The following is a 17,311-nucleotide window of genomic DNA, read 5'->3' on the forward strand; positions in this document are numbered from 1 at the left end:
TGAGTGCAAATTTGTTGATGTCTTTCCTCAGCTTTATCTTATTATCATATAATAACACCTTATAACAATGTATATTTTACACTATTTTTGACTTTTAATAGTCTTAAAAGTGGACCCTTGAAATACCCTTCAAAAAGTACCTGTGGTTCAAATGTTCCCACTCTCAAGTATTCTAGTAAAGGTTTAAAGCTTCACAATATATTGAGTATAACAAACCAAACGGAGCATTTGAAGCTTGTTCCATGGCTGCATTCAAATGTGTAAATGAGACACAAGACATGCAAATCTCTTTGGGTTAGATTTCATTTAACAAAAGGAGGCCTGTGAGACATTTCAAACCCTCCAGGGCAGGTTGTAAATGTATCACTGAATAGGTGGGCTTTCAATATATCAATTTCCATTCACATTTTGAGATTAAAAAGTTGTCCCGCGTGTTTATCTTGGACCTACACACCAGTTTGGTCCTATGAATAGCCGGTGAAAATAAATATAAATGGAAAAGCCGCACCTTGAACGCGCCTGGTAGAGGTTAGCTGCGTGCGGTGGAGGAAGGTTGCAGCAGCCTCAGTGCATATTCACTGAACTGAGCCTGGGGCGGACTAGAAAACTATGAGAAAAGGATGCGTGCATGCATGCCGGCTCGAGCACGCATTTACACTCAGTCCACGTTCACAGTGTGGGGATGTGTTGGTTTCGACTTGGCCTCTCATAGTGGGAATGTCTCCTCTTAATCCTCTCTGACTTCATACATTCAAAGGTCATCTCGCAGTCCGTGTGTAGGCCGGGGCACTGTGTGTGTGTGTGTGTGTGTGTGTGTGTGTGTGTGTGTGTGTGTGTGTGTGTGTGTGTGTGTGTGTGTGTGTGTGTGTGTGTGTGTGTGTGTGTGTGTGTGTGTGTGTGTGTGTGTGTGTGTGTGTGTGTGTGTGTGTGTGTCACAGCACTCGGTGTGAATAAGAAAGAAACCTATTCACACCAGCTGTATATGTCAACAAACCCTGTAGGCCTATATTCTTGTTTACTGTGAACGTCCCATCTCTCTCTCTCTACTATTCCCCGACCACCACCACCCCCCACTACTATCCTCACTGTCCTCTACCCTTCACTATCTCCCACATATCCTCCTTCATTGCATCCCTCTTCTCTTCAATCTTCACTCACAATTCGTTCTCAACGTCCCTCCCTCCCTCTCTCCCCACCCCGAGCTCCAAAGGCAGGGGCATCTCCCGGCGAAGTGTGGCCCACCACAGGCCACTGGCTCTGGGTAATTAAAGTGGTTTAGGCCCCCTCACCCACGGTCACAGGCAACTGCAGCTGGGCGATAAAGGCACTGTGCCATAATTACATGGACGGCCAGCATCACCGCCCAGCTACACTAAAACAGTCAGCTCGCCAGCTGCATGTAGTGTGTGTGTGTGTGTGTGTGTGTGTGTGTGTGTGTGTGTGTAAGTAACTGTACTGTGTTTGCATGTGTGTGTAGGCACAGGGGGTCAACACCCCCGTGTGATCGCTCTGCTGTAGTTAAGCCCCCTGTGTTTAAGCCCCACGCAGGCTCATTGAGCCCCTCCACAGATCCACCCAACACACACTCATGCGCGCACACAAATTTAACCCCCGCCCGTCCCCTCGCCCCCAGCCAATCATTCCCCACCAGTGGTCTGACTCCTGCTGTGAGTGTGTGTGACCATCAGCCATTTAATTAGACCCAGCCATGATTTGACTAATTTAAATAAATAAATAAACATACCAAAACACCCCAATAAACAAATACCTATATTCAAATGAGGAGCCAGGGAAGTCTCATGAGCATAAAGAATGGGACAGAAGATGGGACTGTGCAGGCGGAAAGAAAGCTAATGTAATGGCGAGTGGATGCGGACACACTGCCGCAAACACACGTGCATGCGAGACGCTTCAGTTCACTCACTTATAATAACACATGCAGCCCGGGATGAGCCCGGAAGAAGAGAGGTGAGTAGACTGAGGCCTAGATCTGAGGGTTTCAGGGTTTCAATATGTGCTGGGAAATCACAGAAACTCAAACAGATCGAACTTTAAAATGAGAAACCGTTCAATGCATCAGTGTTTTGGTGGATTTACTAACAGATGCGGCTGAAATTATTTTCCAAAGAGCTGAAGGAGCTCTTAAAAGTCACTTTGATTTAGGCACTGATACTCAAATCCAATTCTTTTTCTAACATTTTCTACCTTTGCTTCTTCTTTTTATCCATCTCAGCACAGGTGGCTGCTCTGATCTACATCTGAACGGTGTTCAAACATTTGACATTTTCGTGCTGTTTAAAAGCTCCAGATACAATAAAGCCTCCTATACTCTTCCATCGGGACATTTAAAGGGAATCTGTCTCTCCTCAACTCAGGTGAAGCTCTGTTTACCTTCGGGGACGATGAGGCCAGCTCTCTCCCGATCACTGCTGCCACCGGGCCGGGCCCGAGGGGTGGTGCTCGCTCCCTGTCCGGGCCCGGGTGGGGTTTGGAGGGTGTTGTGCTGGGGCCGGGGCTGCTACTCGGGGGTGGGGGCGCCCTCCTCTTCTGGCTGCTGCCCACATCCGGAGCAGGGCTGCCGCCGGGGCTCAATGTCTTTGGCTCGTAGAACGGATTGGATCTGTGCATGAACGAAGGAGAGCAGCACGACTCTGTCACAGACTCATATTTCTTCTTGAACTATATTTAATCCTGGGTTCTTGATTGCAAACATGTCATCAGTTATTGTCCAAGCCACAGAAAGAAATGCAGAAGTCACCAAATGTGGTGATTTGTCTGAAAAAGTGATAAGCGGGTATATAATGAGTGAGTATCAGACAATAGCAAGATTGTAAATCACAGTTTGGCAAATGTACGAAGCATTTAAAAACAAATATCAACAGGAATTATCAAGATTATCAAGTGGATTTAAGGTCTCCTTTGGCTTCAGGTACCCAGTAATTAATTAAACAGGAGCAAAGGAAAGTTTGGTGGAGCAACAATGAGCAGCAGTTTGTGGAAGACGCAGGTGCACCGAGGTCAGCTCTGTGCGACCTCATATCCTCGCTGATCGAGGAGGAACACTGACAGACGAGGCCAGAGCACCAAGACCAACACACACTGACGCACACGCACACACACAGCGGGGGCACGGCATTGAGACATTCACTCAACATGTAACATGCAATCCTAAACAAACAAGAACTGGATGGAGAGGGTGGAGGGGGGAGAGAGAAAACTGAGGGAGTCGTCTCAAAGAGAATGTTGGAGCTGCTCTCAGTGGAAGGGACAGAGAGAAGGGGGGAAAACGACGGCTCATAGAGCAGCGTTTGCAAACCAGCATTGGCTAAAAGACATGTGAAAGGACTCCAGTCAAAACACGGCGCTGCCCTCTTGAACTTTCTATTCTGCAGTGAGCTGCTCCTGATGTAAGAGACTGAGGGAAAGAGACGCAGCAGTCAATAACCTGTCTCTCTTTGGACCTAAACATACGGATATCTGTGTGACAGCTTCACTCAACAGCCCCAACCGAAGGACAGGGTCACATTTACAACTCGGCCACGGCAACTCTTCACACACACACCAGTGACTAAACACTTCCCTGGGACGAGTGCTGCACAGGATCTCTAGTGAATCCCCCCTCATCCACACTTTAAGGTTCCCTGAGCTCAATTGGATTTATCCGAAGTTTTTACTGATATATATATATATATGTGAAAAATAGAAAATACAATCTGCGATTACGTTTCTGTGCCGCTTCTTTATCATGTTTATACATGTTTTTGAAATCTGGTGGGAATCTTACTGCATGATGTTTCTTTTAAAGAAATGCACACTTTTTCCACAGTCCTGCTTCACTTAGAATAAAATCTTGATGAAAAAGATTTTAAAAGACATGAAGGAGGACATCTAATAATGGAGGGGCGTAAACTAAAGTTATATTGTCACGGAAAAAAGAGCTACAGTGAAGCTATTAAGAGGAAAGACAGCAGGAGGAAGAAAATAAAAATACAAAGAGTTGAGGGAGGAAGTTAATGAAGAGGGAAAGTTCGGGGCAACAAGTTGATGGAAGGGTGGGAGGGGGAGTAAGAATGGAGGAGCAGGGAAGGAGACAAGGTTAAAGAATGCAGTAAAACAACAGGGCCCTTGTTTCTGTTGAAAGAGCTGCTTCGTCACTTTGCCCTGTGTCTGCGGGGCAATAAGGGGGGCGGGGTGGGGGGTGGGGAGGCGGGCTCCAAAGCAACAAGTGCCCCCTCTATAAGGAGACCTCAGCCTGGGCAGTCTGGAGACTGACCACTAATGACAGATTTTATTTTGAAGAGTCAATGAACTAAATCTTACTCATCGAGCTCCTCCTCCTCGTTAGGCGCGGTGTCGGCGTACAGGTATTTGCTCATGTCCACAGGCCGGACCCCCTTCCTCTGTCGGGGCTTGGGGGGCTCCGGCTGGGAGTCCAGGTCCTGGTCGGGCTCCTCGAAAGGGTTCCCCGGGGACGCCCCCGGTTCTTCCGGCTCGTTGAAGGGATTCACGGAGTCTTCGTAGAAGGAGTCGTCATCGACGCGCTGCCGTGGGGCCGGCTGAGGGGGGGGCTCTGTTCGATAGAGGAGACACGGTAATGGTCAGGCTTTGCTGGTACCGAAGCAGCCCAGGAGGGGTGGGATTGTCGCGTCTCTAAATTCTTAAATGTAACTTAAAAAGAGAGGATCATCAACAATTAAAACTGAAAGCGACTCATAAAGGTCTGACAAAGGTCAACTTGTTGATGTGAAACAGTTTTTATTTAGTCTGGATTTTTCTTTTAGACCTGACCAGGTCTCTTCAGAACATCGCTGACTTATACATTCAGATGCTTTAAACCAGAACTTCATTCCTGAAAAAAGACTTACTTCTCTTTAAACTACAGTTGAATTCTTAAAACCAGACCTGAATTCTTTCAGCCACAGACTAACTCTTTTACACCTAACCAGGACTCTTTAAAATAGAACCAGTTTCTTTGAAATGTTTGGATTCGTTATCTAGACACAGACTCAAATCACCAAACCTGGGATTTGTAATCTGAATTCTTGACTAGTCTGTTTAAATCCAGACCCAGACTCTTGAGGTACACATGGACTCTTTTCTAACTTTATTTTCTAAACTGAATTCTTTGTAATACACTTTTAAACATGTTAATTCTTAAAACAATTGCTCTACCACGTGTCAGCATGTTTAATGGACGTTCAATAACTGCCGACTACAATAGTTTTCATGCTTTTGTTGTTTTGGTATTTAAATGGCATTGTTTGTTTTTTAACAAATGCTGAATTGGTGATAATATTATCTAGATTTATGTGTAGTCAATGCAACAATTGGGTTCCTGAATTGACTGTTCAATGATTTTAAAAGTGGAAAATATGAGTCTGAATATCAACAGATCAAAGATTACATCAAAGATGACTTAAACAAGCAAAGAAGCCCCGGAGTTTCACGTGCATGGAGGCATGTCATTCCAAAACAAAAAGGACACACGCACACACGCACGCACGCACGCACGCACGCACGCACGCACGCACGCACGCACGCACGCACGCACCTGGCTGCTCAGATGGACAGACCAAAATATTAGTTTAGCTGTCAGACTCACGGAACCGAAGCCTTACACACGTTCACGGTATGTGACGGCTTGTGTTACACAGACATTCCCCCCAAAAATAAAGATCAGAACCAAAAACTAGTGAAAACTATGTTGTGAATACACTCGTAGTACATATTGTGGAGACGCTACCACGTACCTTCTTCATCTGGCTCACCGAACGGGTTCAGGTGGTTCGGATGAATGTCGTCGTCAGGCTCGTCGAAGGGGTTGGAGCCCATGTCGGGAGCCGTTTCCCGATCCCCGTCCTCCAGGAAGTTCAGCTTGTTAATCAGCTCTGTTGCCCGAGTCCCAACACAAAGTCATCAACTTTTTTTTTTGATCAAGCTACAAAGTCAAACTTCACATTTACCAAAATGCAACAAACATTCACAAACCCAAATTACACCAAAAACTGCATTTTGGAGTGAACCATGAGTAGATAGACCATCTTGCTTGGGAGCGTTTTCACGAATTTCACTCTGTCCCCCAGGCCACCTTCATGCATGTACAGTGGCATTCTGGGTAAAATTTGTGTGTGTTACTGTGGGAGACAGTGAAGAAAGCATGGAGTTGCTATGGGGATCCTGGCTGGGGCGGCTAAGATTGTCCACTTTATCTTCATGGTGCTCACTGTAGCTCAATCGCATGCTGCCAGCGTGCGGGTCGCTCTGAAAAGAGTCTTAATGTGTCTGAGGTTCATGCCAAGAAACGCTGCAGAGAGCTGTGCGACAATCTGAACCAGAGAAAAGTGAAGTGGACATGTGTCCCCTGTTTGGCTGATAAGACCTGCAGCACTTTTTTACTTCCTCTGAGTGGAAACACTCGAGGCCTTTTTCGGCAGAGCCTAATGACCTCATCTGGATTCTCCGGGGAAAAGAACTTGGTGGAAAATGTTGAATTTGATCTCTACACAAACCTAATGTTGCTGCTTTTAACAACACTACATTATCGAATACAGGACGTGTCAAACATAAGGGACGTTGACCAAAACCGGCCCACAAGAGGCTCCAATCCGACCAAACCACCAAGCAAATGGCAAAAAATTCAAAGAAAACATTGATTTTTTAAATCAAATTTCTTAAGAGTCTCCAACACAACACAAAACATGAGACCGGAACTGAGATATCAGTGATGCTGCCATGAACGTTAGCTACCGATTGTTCAAAGCCATGTTGTCAGGGTGAGTTTGTAAAAATATGCATGATGCAAAAGTTCTTTGGACATCTCACTGTATTTTGGAACAGAAGGTTTCATTAAAATTGGCTTTATGTCGAGATTGCAGTCTTTTTTAACACTAATTGTTTGGTTTTGTGAAAATACAGACATTTTCGTCAGGTATACTTTGTGTCACAACAAAAAAAAACGTTAAAGTTTAAATTTAAAGGTCATCATATTATTATACTGGTATGACCCACTCGAGATGAAATTGAGCTGAATGTGGCCCACGAACTAAAACGTATTTGACACCCTTCATAAAATCAAAGATTGTTTGCACTTACTAAATATCATTGCCTGGTTAGAGATCGATATTAAGACGTCAATACCAAATATTTATCTAATAGAAAATCCACCCTTTTTATATGATGTTAAAGTACTCGAATCGGGTAATGCTACTGCAGCAATGTGTGCGACACATTCATGATACATGAATCTTCAACCTTTCACCATTTTGTATCATGTCTACTCCGTCTGGTTCACTACCAATTGCAGTATAAATAAAATGGGGGAGGTTACACTGTGAAAAACACGAAAGCAATAGAAATCAAAAGGTGGAACACCAACAAATGTGTTCACAACACCAGCACATCATCACATGGATCAATTCATCTGGAATACCACATGACCATGACACGACCACAACACCAGGGTCAGAGGAGGGTTGGGGGGTGGAAGACTGAACCAAAGGAGAAGAGGAAGAAAACCAAAGGATAGCTGGAAGAAGAACCATGGTTAAAAATAATAATATTAATAATAATAATAATGATAAGAATAAGAATAAGAATAAGAATAATAAAAAGTCACGGTAATGAATGACCAGGTAGAGAAGTTACGACGTCACAATACTCAACGGGACAGTGAAAGGAGAGTCGAGGAACACGGGATGGGATGAGGAGATGAGAGAAAGGTGAAAAAAAGACCTTGGGAAGAAGCAGCAGGCTTAGCTGTTGCTTTGTGTGCTCGCTTGGGAACACCACCACCACCACCACCACCATCATCATCATCATCATCCCCATGTAAGCAGCTGAGGGCATTCAACTGGTTTACAATCTCTGTAAACGACAGGTCCGTACAGGAGGGAGGGAGGAAGAACAGCAGGCAAATTAACACACGCCGTCAGAGAAAACACACGCACGCACACACACACACACAAACACTCTTTTTACACACACACATTTAACATCGGCTTTACAAATGTTCTAATCAGAATGAAGATTTCTGCTTATAAGACATCCTGATAACGTTTTGATTGTAAGACTCAACAGGCCTTCGATTGTACATTCAATGTTCACTGTCATATAAATAAGTGACAATAAAAATGTAGACGTTAAAGCAGGTAGAGAATTGATTGTTCTATGTATTTTAGCAGAAAGTTTTCCTGCTTTTTGCCAAAAGAGTTTTGAAAATATTAATTCAATGGAAATCAATAAAAAAAGAATTTTAATAAAAATCCCAAACTCGGTCACCCCTGATGTAAATAAACTATTGTACATCTCATAACTCTTAAATAGCACAGGGTTGGAAGAGATATAAGTCAGATTTAATATAAAATCTCTACACACTCATTTCTTATCAATGATAAGTCACACAAATTGTATGACTTTAAGCTCCAGGTGAAAGAAAATCAGCCATAACATTATGACCAGCTGCCTAATATTGCGTGACTTTTCTTTTTGGAAACAAAACACACGCAGTTGGGACTCCAACAGACCTCTGGAGGTGTGGTGAGGTCTCTGGCATCAAGTTCTTCGCAGCAGATCTTTAAAGCCTCAGAGTAATGAGTTGGTGTCTCCATAGATTGGATTTATTTGTTCAATTCATCACACAGGTTGCACCGTGGTCATGGTGTACATGATCGGGAAAAAAGCTTAAGCAGGTGCTGTGTGTCGAAGTGACTTCCACATGCACATTATTGGTGGTCAGCACGGTCACTCACTCCATACATAATAAACTGTGCAGCACGGTGGATTCTGGAGCCTTCCAGTCAGAACCGACTTGAATTTCCGCAGTGGTTTGAGCTACAGCAGCTCGTCTGCTGGATCAGACCACAGGCCAGTCGTACATGATCCTGAATAAACTCTTATCCTAAAATTGACCATGATAAAGACAAAGCAGGTCCCAGAACTCCCCCAACGAGCTGCAGGTCGGGGAATGCATTGACCCGATTGTGAAGCTGTAATATACTGCCTCCTCAAACGAGCTCAAATCCTTACACTTCCCTGTTTTTCCCTTATTTTAACATATCAACTTTTAAGATAAAATTTTCACTTGTGGCTTAATATATCCTACCCACTAGCAGGAGCCACAATAAAGAAAAAAAATCATCTGTCTCCGGTTATAATCTTATGGCTGATCAGTGAACAATATCTTAAACGGGGAGAATAAAACGTTTTAAAAGTCACAAAAGGACTTTAATTCAAAGCTTTTACTGAATAGAGTTCAGATTTTAGTTTTTCTTACTTAACTTTTAATCATTTTACCAGTTATTAGTGATTGGAAGTTAATAATAATTGTTTTTTAGAGCAGGTGCGTGTTGTGCATCACTAAAAATATGTTAAGTAGTTTTATCTAATCTGTTAAATTTACCGGAAAGCTAAGACAGAAATACTTGATTGACAGGATGTCAACAAATACAATGTCTTGTGCAAAAATGAAATCATATTCTAAACAGGTCTAAAACATACAACCAGCTAAGAAAGAAGAAAAATAATATTTGGACGGTAAAAGAACATTATTAATTTTTTTAATCTACTCTGGAAACACCAAAGAACATTGAACATTCACACACAACCACACAAACACACACTGAGAGTTCATGATCTGCATAAAAGACAGAACAAGGCGATATGTTTTCCAGGGTTATGCATTGGTTTAGCCTCGTGTTAGTATTGCTCGGGCGGCTCGCCGGCTTCTCCTTGTAGGTAGCGTTCGGGGAGGAATATGATAGTGGGGAGTTTTGGCAGCTCGGCCCGGCCTTTGATTCACAGATGCGTGCGAGTGGAGCGTTGCTGTAGGCGCTCAATGCATATACATATAAATGAGACCAAGAGCAGGGAGGGGGAAAAAAAGAAAAGGAGAGAAAGCATGAAGCTTAACGTGAAGAGGTGGCGCTCTGAAAAGTTGGATTAAGCAAAGCAGGAAGCAGCGGGGCCCATACATGAGACCATAGAATGAATCCTCAACATGTATGTCTGGGAGGAGGCGCCGCCGCCGGTCTGCCAACCCAACCAGCACCAGGCGGGGCAAAAAGCAGCCAACAGGGGGTAACAGGGTGGGAAAATCAACAGAAAAAATACCCTGAAGCTGATAAAATATGGTAAACAAATCTCATGAATTTACTAATTCCCAGCTTTTTTTTTTTTTGGGTTGTTTTAACGTGTGGAAGCACACAGACGGCACTCACTGAAGCATGAAGTGGGGAAAAATAAAGAAACCAAAGAAGGAAGCAAAGTTGATGCCCCACGTGAAGCCTGGTAAGGCCTGGTTATTCTGGTTTTTGAGGAGGTTTTATTCATCAGGTGAAGCTGTCAGTTGGACACATTAGGACATTTTTAAAGACCCCATGAAAGAAAAATAAAAAAAATTCTAGCTTCTGACTTGTATTGCGTTGGATGGATGAAAGTGACATTGAGACTGCACAAGTGGTACTTACAGGCTGTATAAGTAGACATTTTTTTAAATTCGAAAGGTCAGATGAAATCCCGCACTGTTTCCTGATTCTGCATCCAATAAGCCCCGCCCCCATCATCACGACGCAGCACCAGTGGATATTGATTTGAACTGGTGGGGCTGTGTAAAGGCTCATTTATGCCCTGCTTTAGATATGAATTGATTATTACTGATTATGTCCATATTTATGTCGTCCCCTGGAAGCTTAGGGATCAGGATCAGGTGCTGCAGTACCACCGACAGGTTGTGGGGGCAGTGTTGAGATCAGAAGTAGAATACAAACACAGTTCATGCTTTCGAGGAGCGACTGTGTGACACATCGAGGTGTTTGATGGCGTCACAGAACAATGTTGCCTCTGATTGTGTTTGACGTCTTCTTGATACTTGGCCAGAATGGTAATTCAGAGCAGCGCCCTCTGGTGGATTTATTGCCAAACATCCCTTCAAACATAACATATGTTTACAGAGTTTATATCTCAAGTTGATGCTTTCGTAGAGCATAAATGAGCCTTAAGATGTATTTAGGATGACTTGGTTATAAAATCTTGATCAAATCTAGAAAATGTTTGCCTCTCCTACTGGAAATACATAAATATCTAGAAGCTAATATTTGTTTCACGGGGTCTTTGGGGTAGATTTAAACATATGCTTATTTGCAAGCTGAATATTGACAGATTATGAACATGTTGTCACAGTGTACTGGTACGATACCAAAAATGCGATCCGATTTGCAACATGTATGGCTCTCACCTGTGATCTTGGCTGCCTTCTCCTCCTGGTTCACCCTGTTCTCCTCGTCTTCCTCGTTCTCCTCCTCGAAGTCGTCCAGGTTGCCAATATCAGCCTGCTTCATGCTCATCAGGCTGGCCAGGCTCTGCATGTCCTCATCACTTTAAACATCACAAAACACACACAATCTACACTAAAACTCATGTTTGCAGTCTCTACTCTATAGCTCAGGGCTGAAATCTTCCTTTTTGACAAAACCCCTTGTTCAGACTGGTTCAAATCACTCTGGACTGTTTGTCAGTGAAGCTGCTCTCGGTTTAGACTGCTGGGTGACCTGTTTTCATGCACAGTTTCTTCTTCTCTGCGTCTTCCACTCATACAGTCTGTGCTCTCTCCTCTCTGTCCTTTCTTTTGATACCCGCAGGACCTCAGAGAAGTGTGTTTGTTCAATTTACCCTCACAGTATTGTACTCTCTGCAAATAGTGGACACACTAGAATTAGAAGCTGCTTTTATTTAACACATGTAGTTAAAATCCATATGGTAATATTGACATGTTACAATATCATCCGCAGGCCTCGTGTTTGACATTCCGATTCAGCTTTCTAGTGGAGCAATTTCTCCTTTCGGGCTCTGCTTGCTGATGTGGAATTATCAAGATTGTCCTCAGTGTTTTATTTGTATGTCAAGTGTCATGAAGCAGGTGTGTATTAGTGCCATATGAACCAAAGTGAAGAGTAAATTCAGTGAGGGTGTGGAACAGCATATGATGGATAAATAGATGAGCAAATTAATGATGAACGCTTCAGTGTTTTTCAGAAACAATTTGAGCCTCAACTCGCACCAACACAGCTGCCAACAACCACATCACACATGGGGATTACCATAGCCCTCCATTCTATCTCATTCGCTCACTCACATTTCTTCACTTCAGGCCTCCGTCTCCACACCTCACTGCCATAAACAGCCAACACTTCAGCTTCCCTCTGTGCATTTTAAAGCTTTTGACCTGGCTTCTCTTCCCTCGCCACCTTCAGTCTTCCCCCGACGCATCAGTTCCGACATTATTTCTGCTATTTTATGTAGTCTACTGTGCATCCCTCCCAACCCCCTCGGTCCCTAGATAGCAGCGCTCCGTCATAATCGCTGTATTCTCCTCTCCTCTCTTTGTGTTCGGCATTTCCCAGGCCCATGGGCTCATTTGAACTGGCGTGATGGAGTTTGTTTGTGTGTGGTCGACATCATTCCCCGAAGGGTTAACAAGGGTTACGCGCCATCGACCCGCCGCCCGCGCCACAACAAAAGCTACTCTGGCTGTGTGTGTGTGTGTGTGTGTGTGTGTGTGTGTGTGTGTGTGTGTGTGTGTGTGTGTGTGTGTGTGTGTGTGTGTGTGTGTGTGTGTGTGTGTGTGGAGGGGGGGGGGTCTTTAAATGAAAGTTGCAGCTATCAAATAAAAATGAATAACAAACAGAGAACACTGTGATTGTGAGTGTGTGTCGTCAAATAAAAGCTGCTGAGAATGAATGAGCAGCAACCGCTGTCTGTGAGGTGAACATAAGAAATATATATACTTCTATCATCAACTTTGATTAAATGTGAAGACTTATAGAGCCGATCGCATCAAATGTGGAATCATTTAAACAGATTTCAGAATGCAAACACAAATGTTTCAAAACATCAGTGCATCATCACATGAGGGGAAATTAAGAGTTTATTTCTGTCTCCCAAAATCAAATCTACTCCAAAATGTCACTTGGAGTTATCACTGGACCTTAAACGGTCTATTTGTCGCATCTTTAGAGTCAAAATTGTACACTTCTTTTACCAAGTGCTGAAATCTACATACATTGGCCAAAAAAAGAAAGTTTGTTGCATCAATAAAAAAATACAAAATAAAAAAACATGATAAAAATATATTTAAATGACATGTAAGCAAATTATATACATAATTATAATTGTTAACTCGTGTAAATGAAACATTTTAACATTAAATTTAGGCCCCGTTAATGACAATGTTTCAAGTAGAAACACATCGATTTTGCATTTTTGTTTCAGAAAAGTTTCGCAACATTGCGAAAACGACGTCAGAGATTCTTCCTTTTCGCTTGAAAATGTTGTCGTGTAAACAGGGCCGAAGATTATCAGCTAACTTTTCATTTGACCGCTGCAAAACTGAAAGAAGTTGGAGGCAAACCAAAAGGCGATTAAATTAATTTGTTTGAACTATTCCAACGATAAGTCAAGATTAAAGTCGAACTACATTCGTATCTTCATTGTGGTGAAAAACCTTCACAGCAGGGCCGAATGTGTCAATTCACCCTGTTTTTTTTTTGGTTCATCTCACTTTTTTTTTTTTTACTTTTCCGAGTGAATTACACTACAACTGTGTTCCATTATAAAAAAAATAAAAAATCAAGAGGGACAGGAAATTCATGACAGGTTGATTCATTTCCTCACAAAAATCCCACGAAACAAAGTTTGAAAGGTAAATCCCAAATTCTGCTTCAAAATTCCACTACTGGACACAAGACTGAAGGAGCAGGTGAGACTGAGACTTACGTAGCTTTTCCCTCACGGAGGAAGATGCATGAGAGGGAGAACTGCAGCGTGGCCGACACCACCTTCTTGGACAGCGGCTTGAACTTGAGCTTGACGTCGGTCTGAGTGGGCATCGGGCTGGCGTACTGCTTCATGTTGATGCTGCTGGTGGCCAAGGCCTTCCTCCGGCCTGATGGAGACTCCTGCAGACGGAGAGACAACGTCAACGTCACATCGCATTCTGGAGAAAACTAACTTCACCACAACCTTGACTGAAAGCAGCAGGTTTCACTTTGGTTATTTCCATGAACACACAGGGAAAGCGTGTAAACACCACTAACAAAGAACCTGACCGCCACTGTAGTGAAATCCTCCTTATATTTCCTATCAAACCTTTTTTGATTTGCTGCACTTCTTTTCAAACATATGCTCTGGGCCAGGGGCTAACAGTCAAATTGGAATTTGGGAATATGCCACAGACCAGGTGATAAGAGCCACAGAATCCCTGACATGGTCCTGTGAGAATGTGTGTGTGTGTGTGTGTGTGTGTGTGTGTGTGTGTGTGTGTGTGTGTGTGTGTGTGTGTGTGTGTGTGTGTGTGTGTGTGTGTGTGTGTGTGTGTGTGTGTGTGTGTGTGTGCGCGCGCGCATGGCGCTCACCAGAGGACTTTGTGTTAAAAAAAGAATCCCCGGAAAGCCTTGTCACTGACTGCAAGATATGGAGACTGAACAGTTGGGGTTGTTCCAGCCTTTTGTCTGCCCTCCCTCCACCAGAAACTGATGGGTTTTGTCTGTTTTGAGTCCGGCTATGGAAGCACCACGCTGTCAGTGACTATCAGGCTGGTTCACCTCCTTGCTGCGTTGATACCACTGACAGACCATGGCCCTCTTTTCTGTTCAGCCTCTTCCTCTTTTAACTGGTTCCGCTTTTGTGATGAAAAAAACGGCCACATTTCCAACTCAAATGATATGCATTTATTTGCCTTTGTCGGCGGGACTGATCTCCTTCCCGAAAACCGACGTGAAGATCACACGCCGGTGTGCCTTCATAGGCCATGTGGAATGAAAGCAGCAGGCAGCGGCACGTCACATGTTCCCCCCCGTAAATGTGTGCTTTCCCTTGCACCTTCTTTTTGTCTCTATTTCACTGCGTGGATGTCAAACTACAGTGAACAACTGGGCGCTCACAAACACACACTTGTGCTTTTGTGCCACAGTAAAAAATATCTTCTTGTCTCAGCCGTGAATCGAGCCCCGAGGATTCATCCTCTAGTGCGCACAATGCCGAACAAAGCAGAGCAGCGAGCTCTCTTTCACACTACACCAGTCTGAGAGCATATATACATATACACATACGCTCTGGCCTGTACGCCAGATGAAGCGATACAAGCTCTTTACATTGCCTGTTTCCTGATGTCTTCACACACAAAAAACACACGCACACCTCTGACGCTCCGGCTCTGTGGGGAAAACTCAATCTCACCCTTATCGCGGCGGACCGCAGGGTATTCACACACACACACACACACACACACACACACACACACACACACACACACACACACACACACACACACACACACACAATCTGTAGAGTGGTAATATAGTGAGAAACTAAATAAGCTCCAAATACAGATTACACAACTATATGTTGCCATAGAAGTGAAAACATTGTACATGTTTTCACACTGATTTTAATTCATAGCAATAATTTGTGTGTTGTGTTTTTGTTTTAATACAAACATATTGTCTACACATGTATACAGAATGTATACAGAATGAGCAAATTAAGTGGTTCACTCTAATGTTAAAAACTTAAAACGTTCACACTGGCAAGAATAAACTTACCTTTTGTATTTGTGTTGTACCTTTTGAATTTGTGTTGTAGCTTTTGTATTTGTGTTGTAGCTTCTGTGTTTGTGTTGTAGCTTTAGCATTTGTGTTGAATTTATTTGTGACTCTTGCATTCATGTTGTTTTTCTTTTCAAGTTGAAGTTTTTAGCATTCAAGTTCCTGCTTTTGCATTTCTGCTGCAGCTTTTGGCCAAAATGTGTCGCTGCTTTTGCATTTTGGTTTGTTTTCACATTTTAGCTTTAACATTCACATTGCTTGTTTTCCAGCCTTGTTGCATGTGTGTCGCTGCTTTTAGCTTTCCGTTGTGTTTACATTTGTGTTAAGGCTTTTGCCTTCATGTTGCAGCTTTGTATCACGACTTTTGACTTTGTGTTGTTTTGTTTCCTGTTGTAATTGTTGACTCTCTGTGAGTTTTAACCCCCAGTCACGTTTCACTTTTTGCATTGATGCTGCAGCTTTTGCAGTAAAGTTTTCTTCAATTACTAGCTTGTACACTGTGGAGACCCCTCAAAAAGCCCAGTATAGTAGTTATTAGTCGTTTCTCATCAATATGAGGCCTTTAAGTAAGATTTTATCTAATTGAAAGTAGTTGTTTTTTTTTGTTTTTTGTTTTAAAAAAAAAAAAACTTGCTTCTAGTCATTTACTGAATAAACCAAGTTGGGAAAACCAACGAAGTGAATCGGAGACACAATTGCTTGAGATATAAAACTGTAAGCAGCTGTTCCAGAGATTTTCTCCAACCTGCAATATCTTTCCATTCTTCCACACATTTAACAGAACTCATCATCTCAGCCACCATCTCCCTCCATCTTCACCTCCCCGCTCCTATCTCAGTCCTCACTTAGACCAATAATTAAATAAGAACCTACAGAAGAAACCAAGCGCCTGACAAGCGAGGCCACTTGACATTTCACGCTGACATTTGAGCCTTGACGATTTGGCTGGAAAAAATAATGACGTATCATCACCACACCAGATTGTCCACAGACCAGCCCAACGGGAGAGGAGGAAGAGGAGGGGAGGGGGTTAAAAAGAAGAAGAAGAAGAAAAAAAACTCTCTTCACCTCTTATCTCTCTGCAGATTACACCCTGGCTATTATACTAAGCTAATAGCGCATGTAGATACTTTATGAATGAATTTGCCAAATGCACCAAACACTTAAGAAGAGGGGATTTAGCAAAAAGGCGGATGGGGAGAAAGGGCAGAGGAGGGAGGAGGGGTGTCCTGGAAAATAGGAAATACTTATGGATATGCAAATTCGCCAGAGAAAGAATGGAATAAGCGTTCGAACAGATTTGAGTAGTGGCAGCAAACAATGGAAATCTGCTCTATTTCCCCGGATGTTACTTGTCAATCAATGTGTGCACTCGAGGAGAAGGGGGGGGGGGCAGAGGTGTGGGGGTAACTGGGATTAGGGTAACTAGGAGGTTGTGACAATGTGTAAAATGAAAGGGAAGGACAATGCAGAAGTTTAATTTATTACAGAGTGGATAGGACTATCAATGTGCCGAGGAAATGGCTAAATACCTGCGTGTGTGTGTGTGTGTGTGTGTGTGTGTGTGTGTGTGTGTGTGTGTGTGTGTGTGTGTGTGTGTGTGTGTGTGTGTGTGTGTGTGTGTGTGTGTGAGATATATATATATAGAGAGAGAGAGAGCGAGAGAGAGACAGAGACAGAGAGAGCGAGAGAGAGAGAGAGAGAGAGAGAGAGAG

The 17,311-nt window shown here is 43.2% G+C and overlaps 1 protein-coding gene across 1 annotated transcript in view; it reads right to left on the minus strand.

Annotated features, from left to right (window-relative positions):
* ehbp1 (EH domain binding protein 1) overlaps window positions 1-17,311 on the minus strand; it is a 187,637-nt gene that overhangs the window by 121,479 nt on the left and 48,847 nt on the right. Inside the window, 5 exon segments of the mRNA XM_080481503.1 lie at window positions 2,392-2,620; window positions 4,321-4,570; window positions 5,751-5,888; window positions 11,231-11,370; window positions 13,768-13,949. Of these exon segments, the coding sequence (XP_080337629.1) occupies window positions 2,392-2,620; window positions 4,321-4,570; window positions 5,751-5,888; window positions 11,231-11,370; window positions 13,768-13,949 (939 nt within the window).

Source organism: Lipophrys pholis (assembly GCF_963383615.2).
Source record: "Lipophrys pholis genome assembly, chromosome: 15".
Classification (NCBI taxonomy): domain Eukaryota; kingdom Metazoa; phylum Chordata; class Actinopteri; order Blenniiformes; family Blenniidae; genus Lipophrys; species Lipophrys pholis.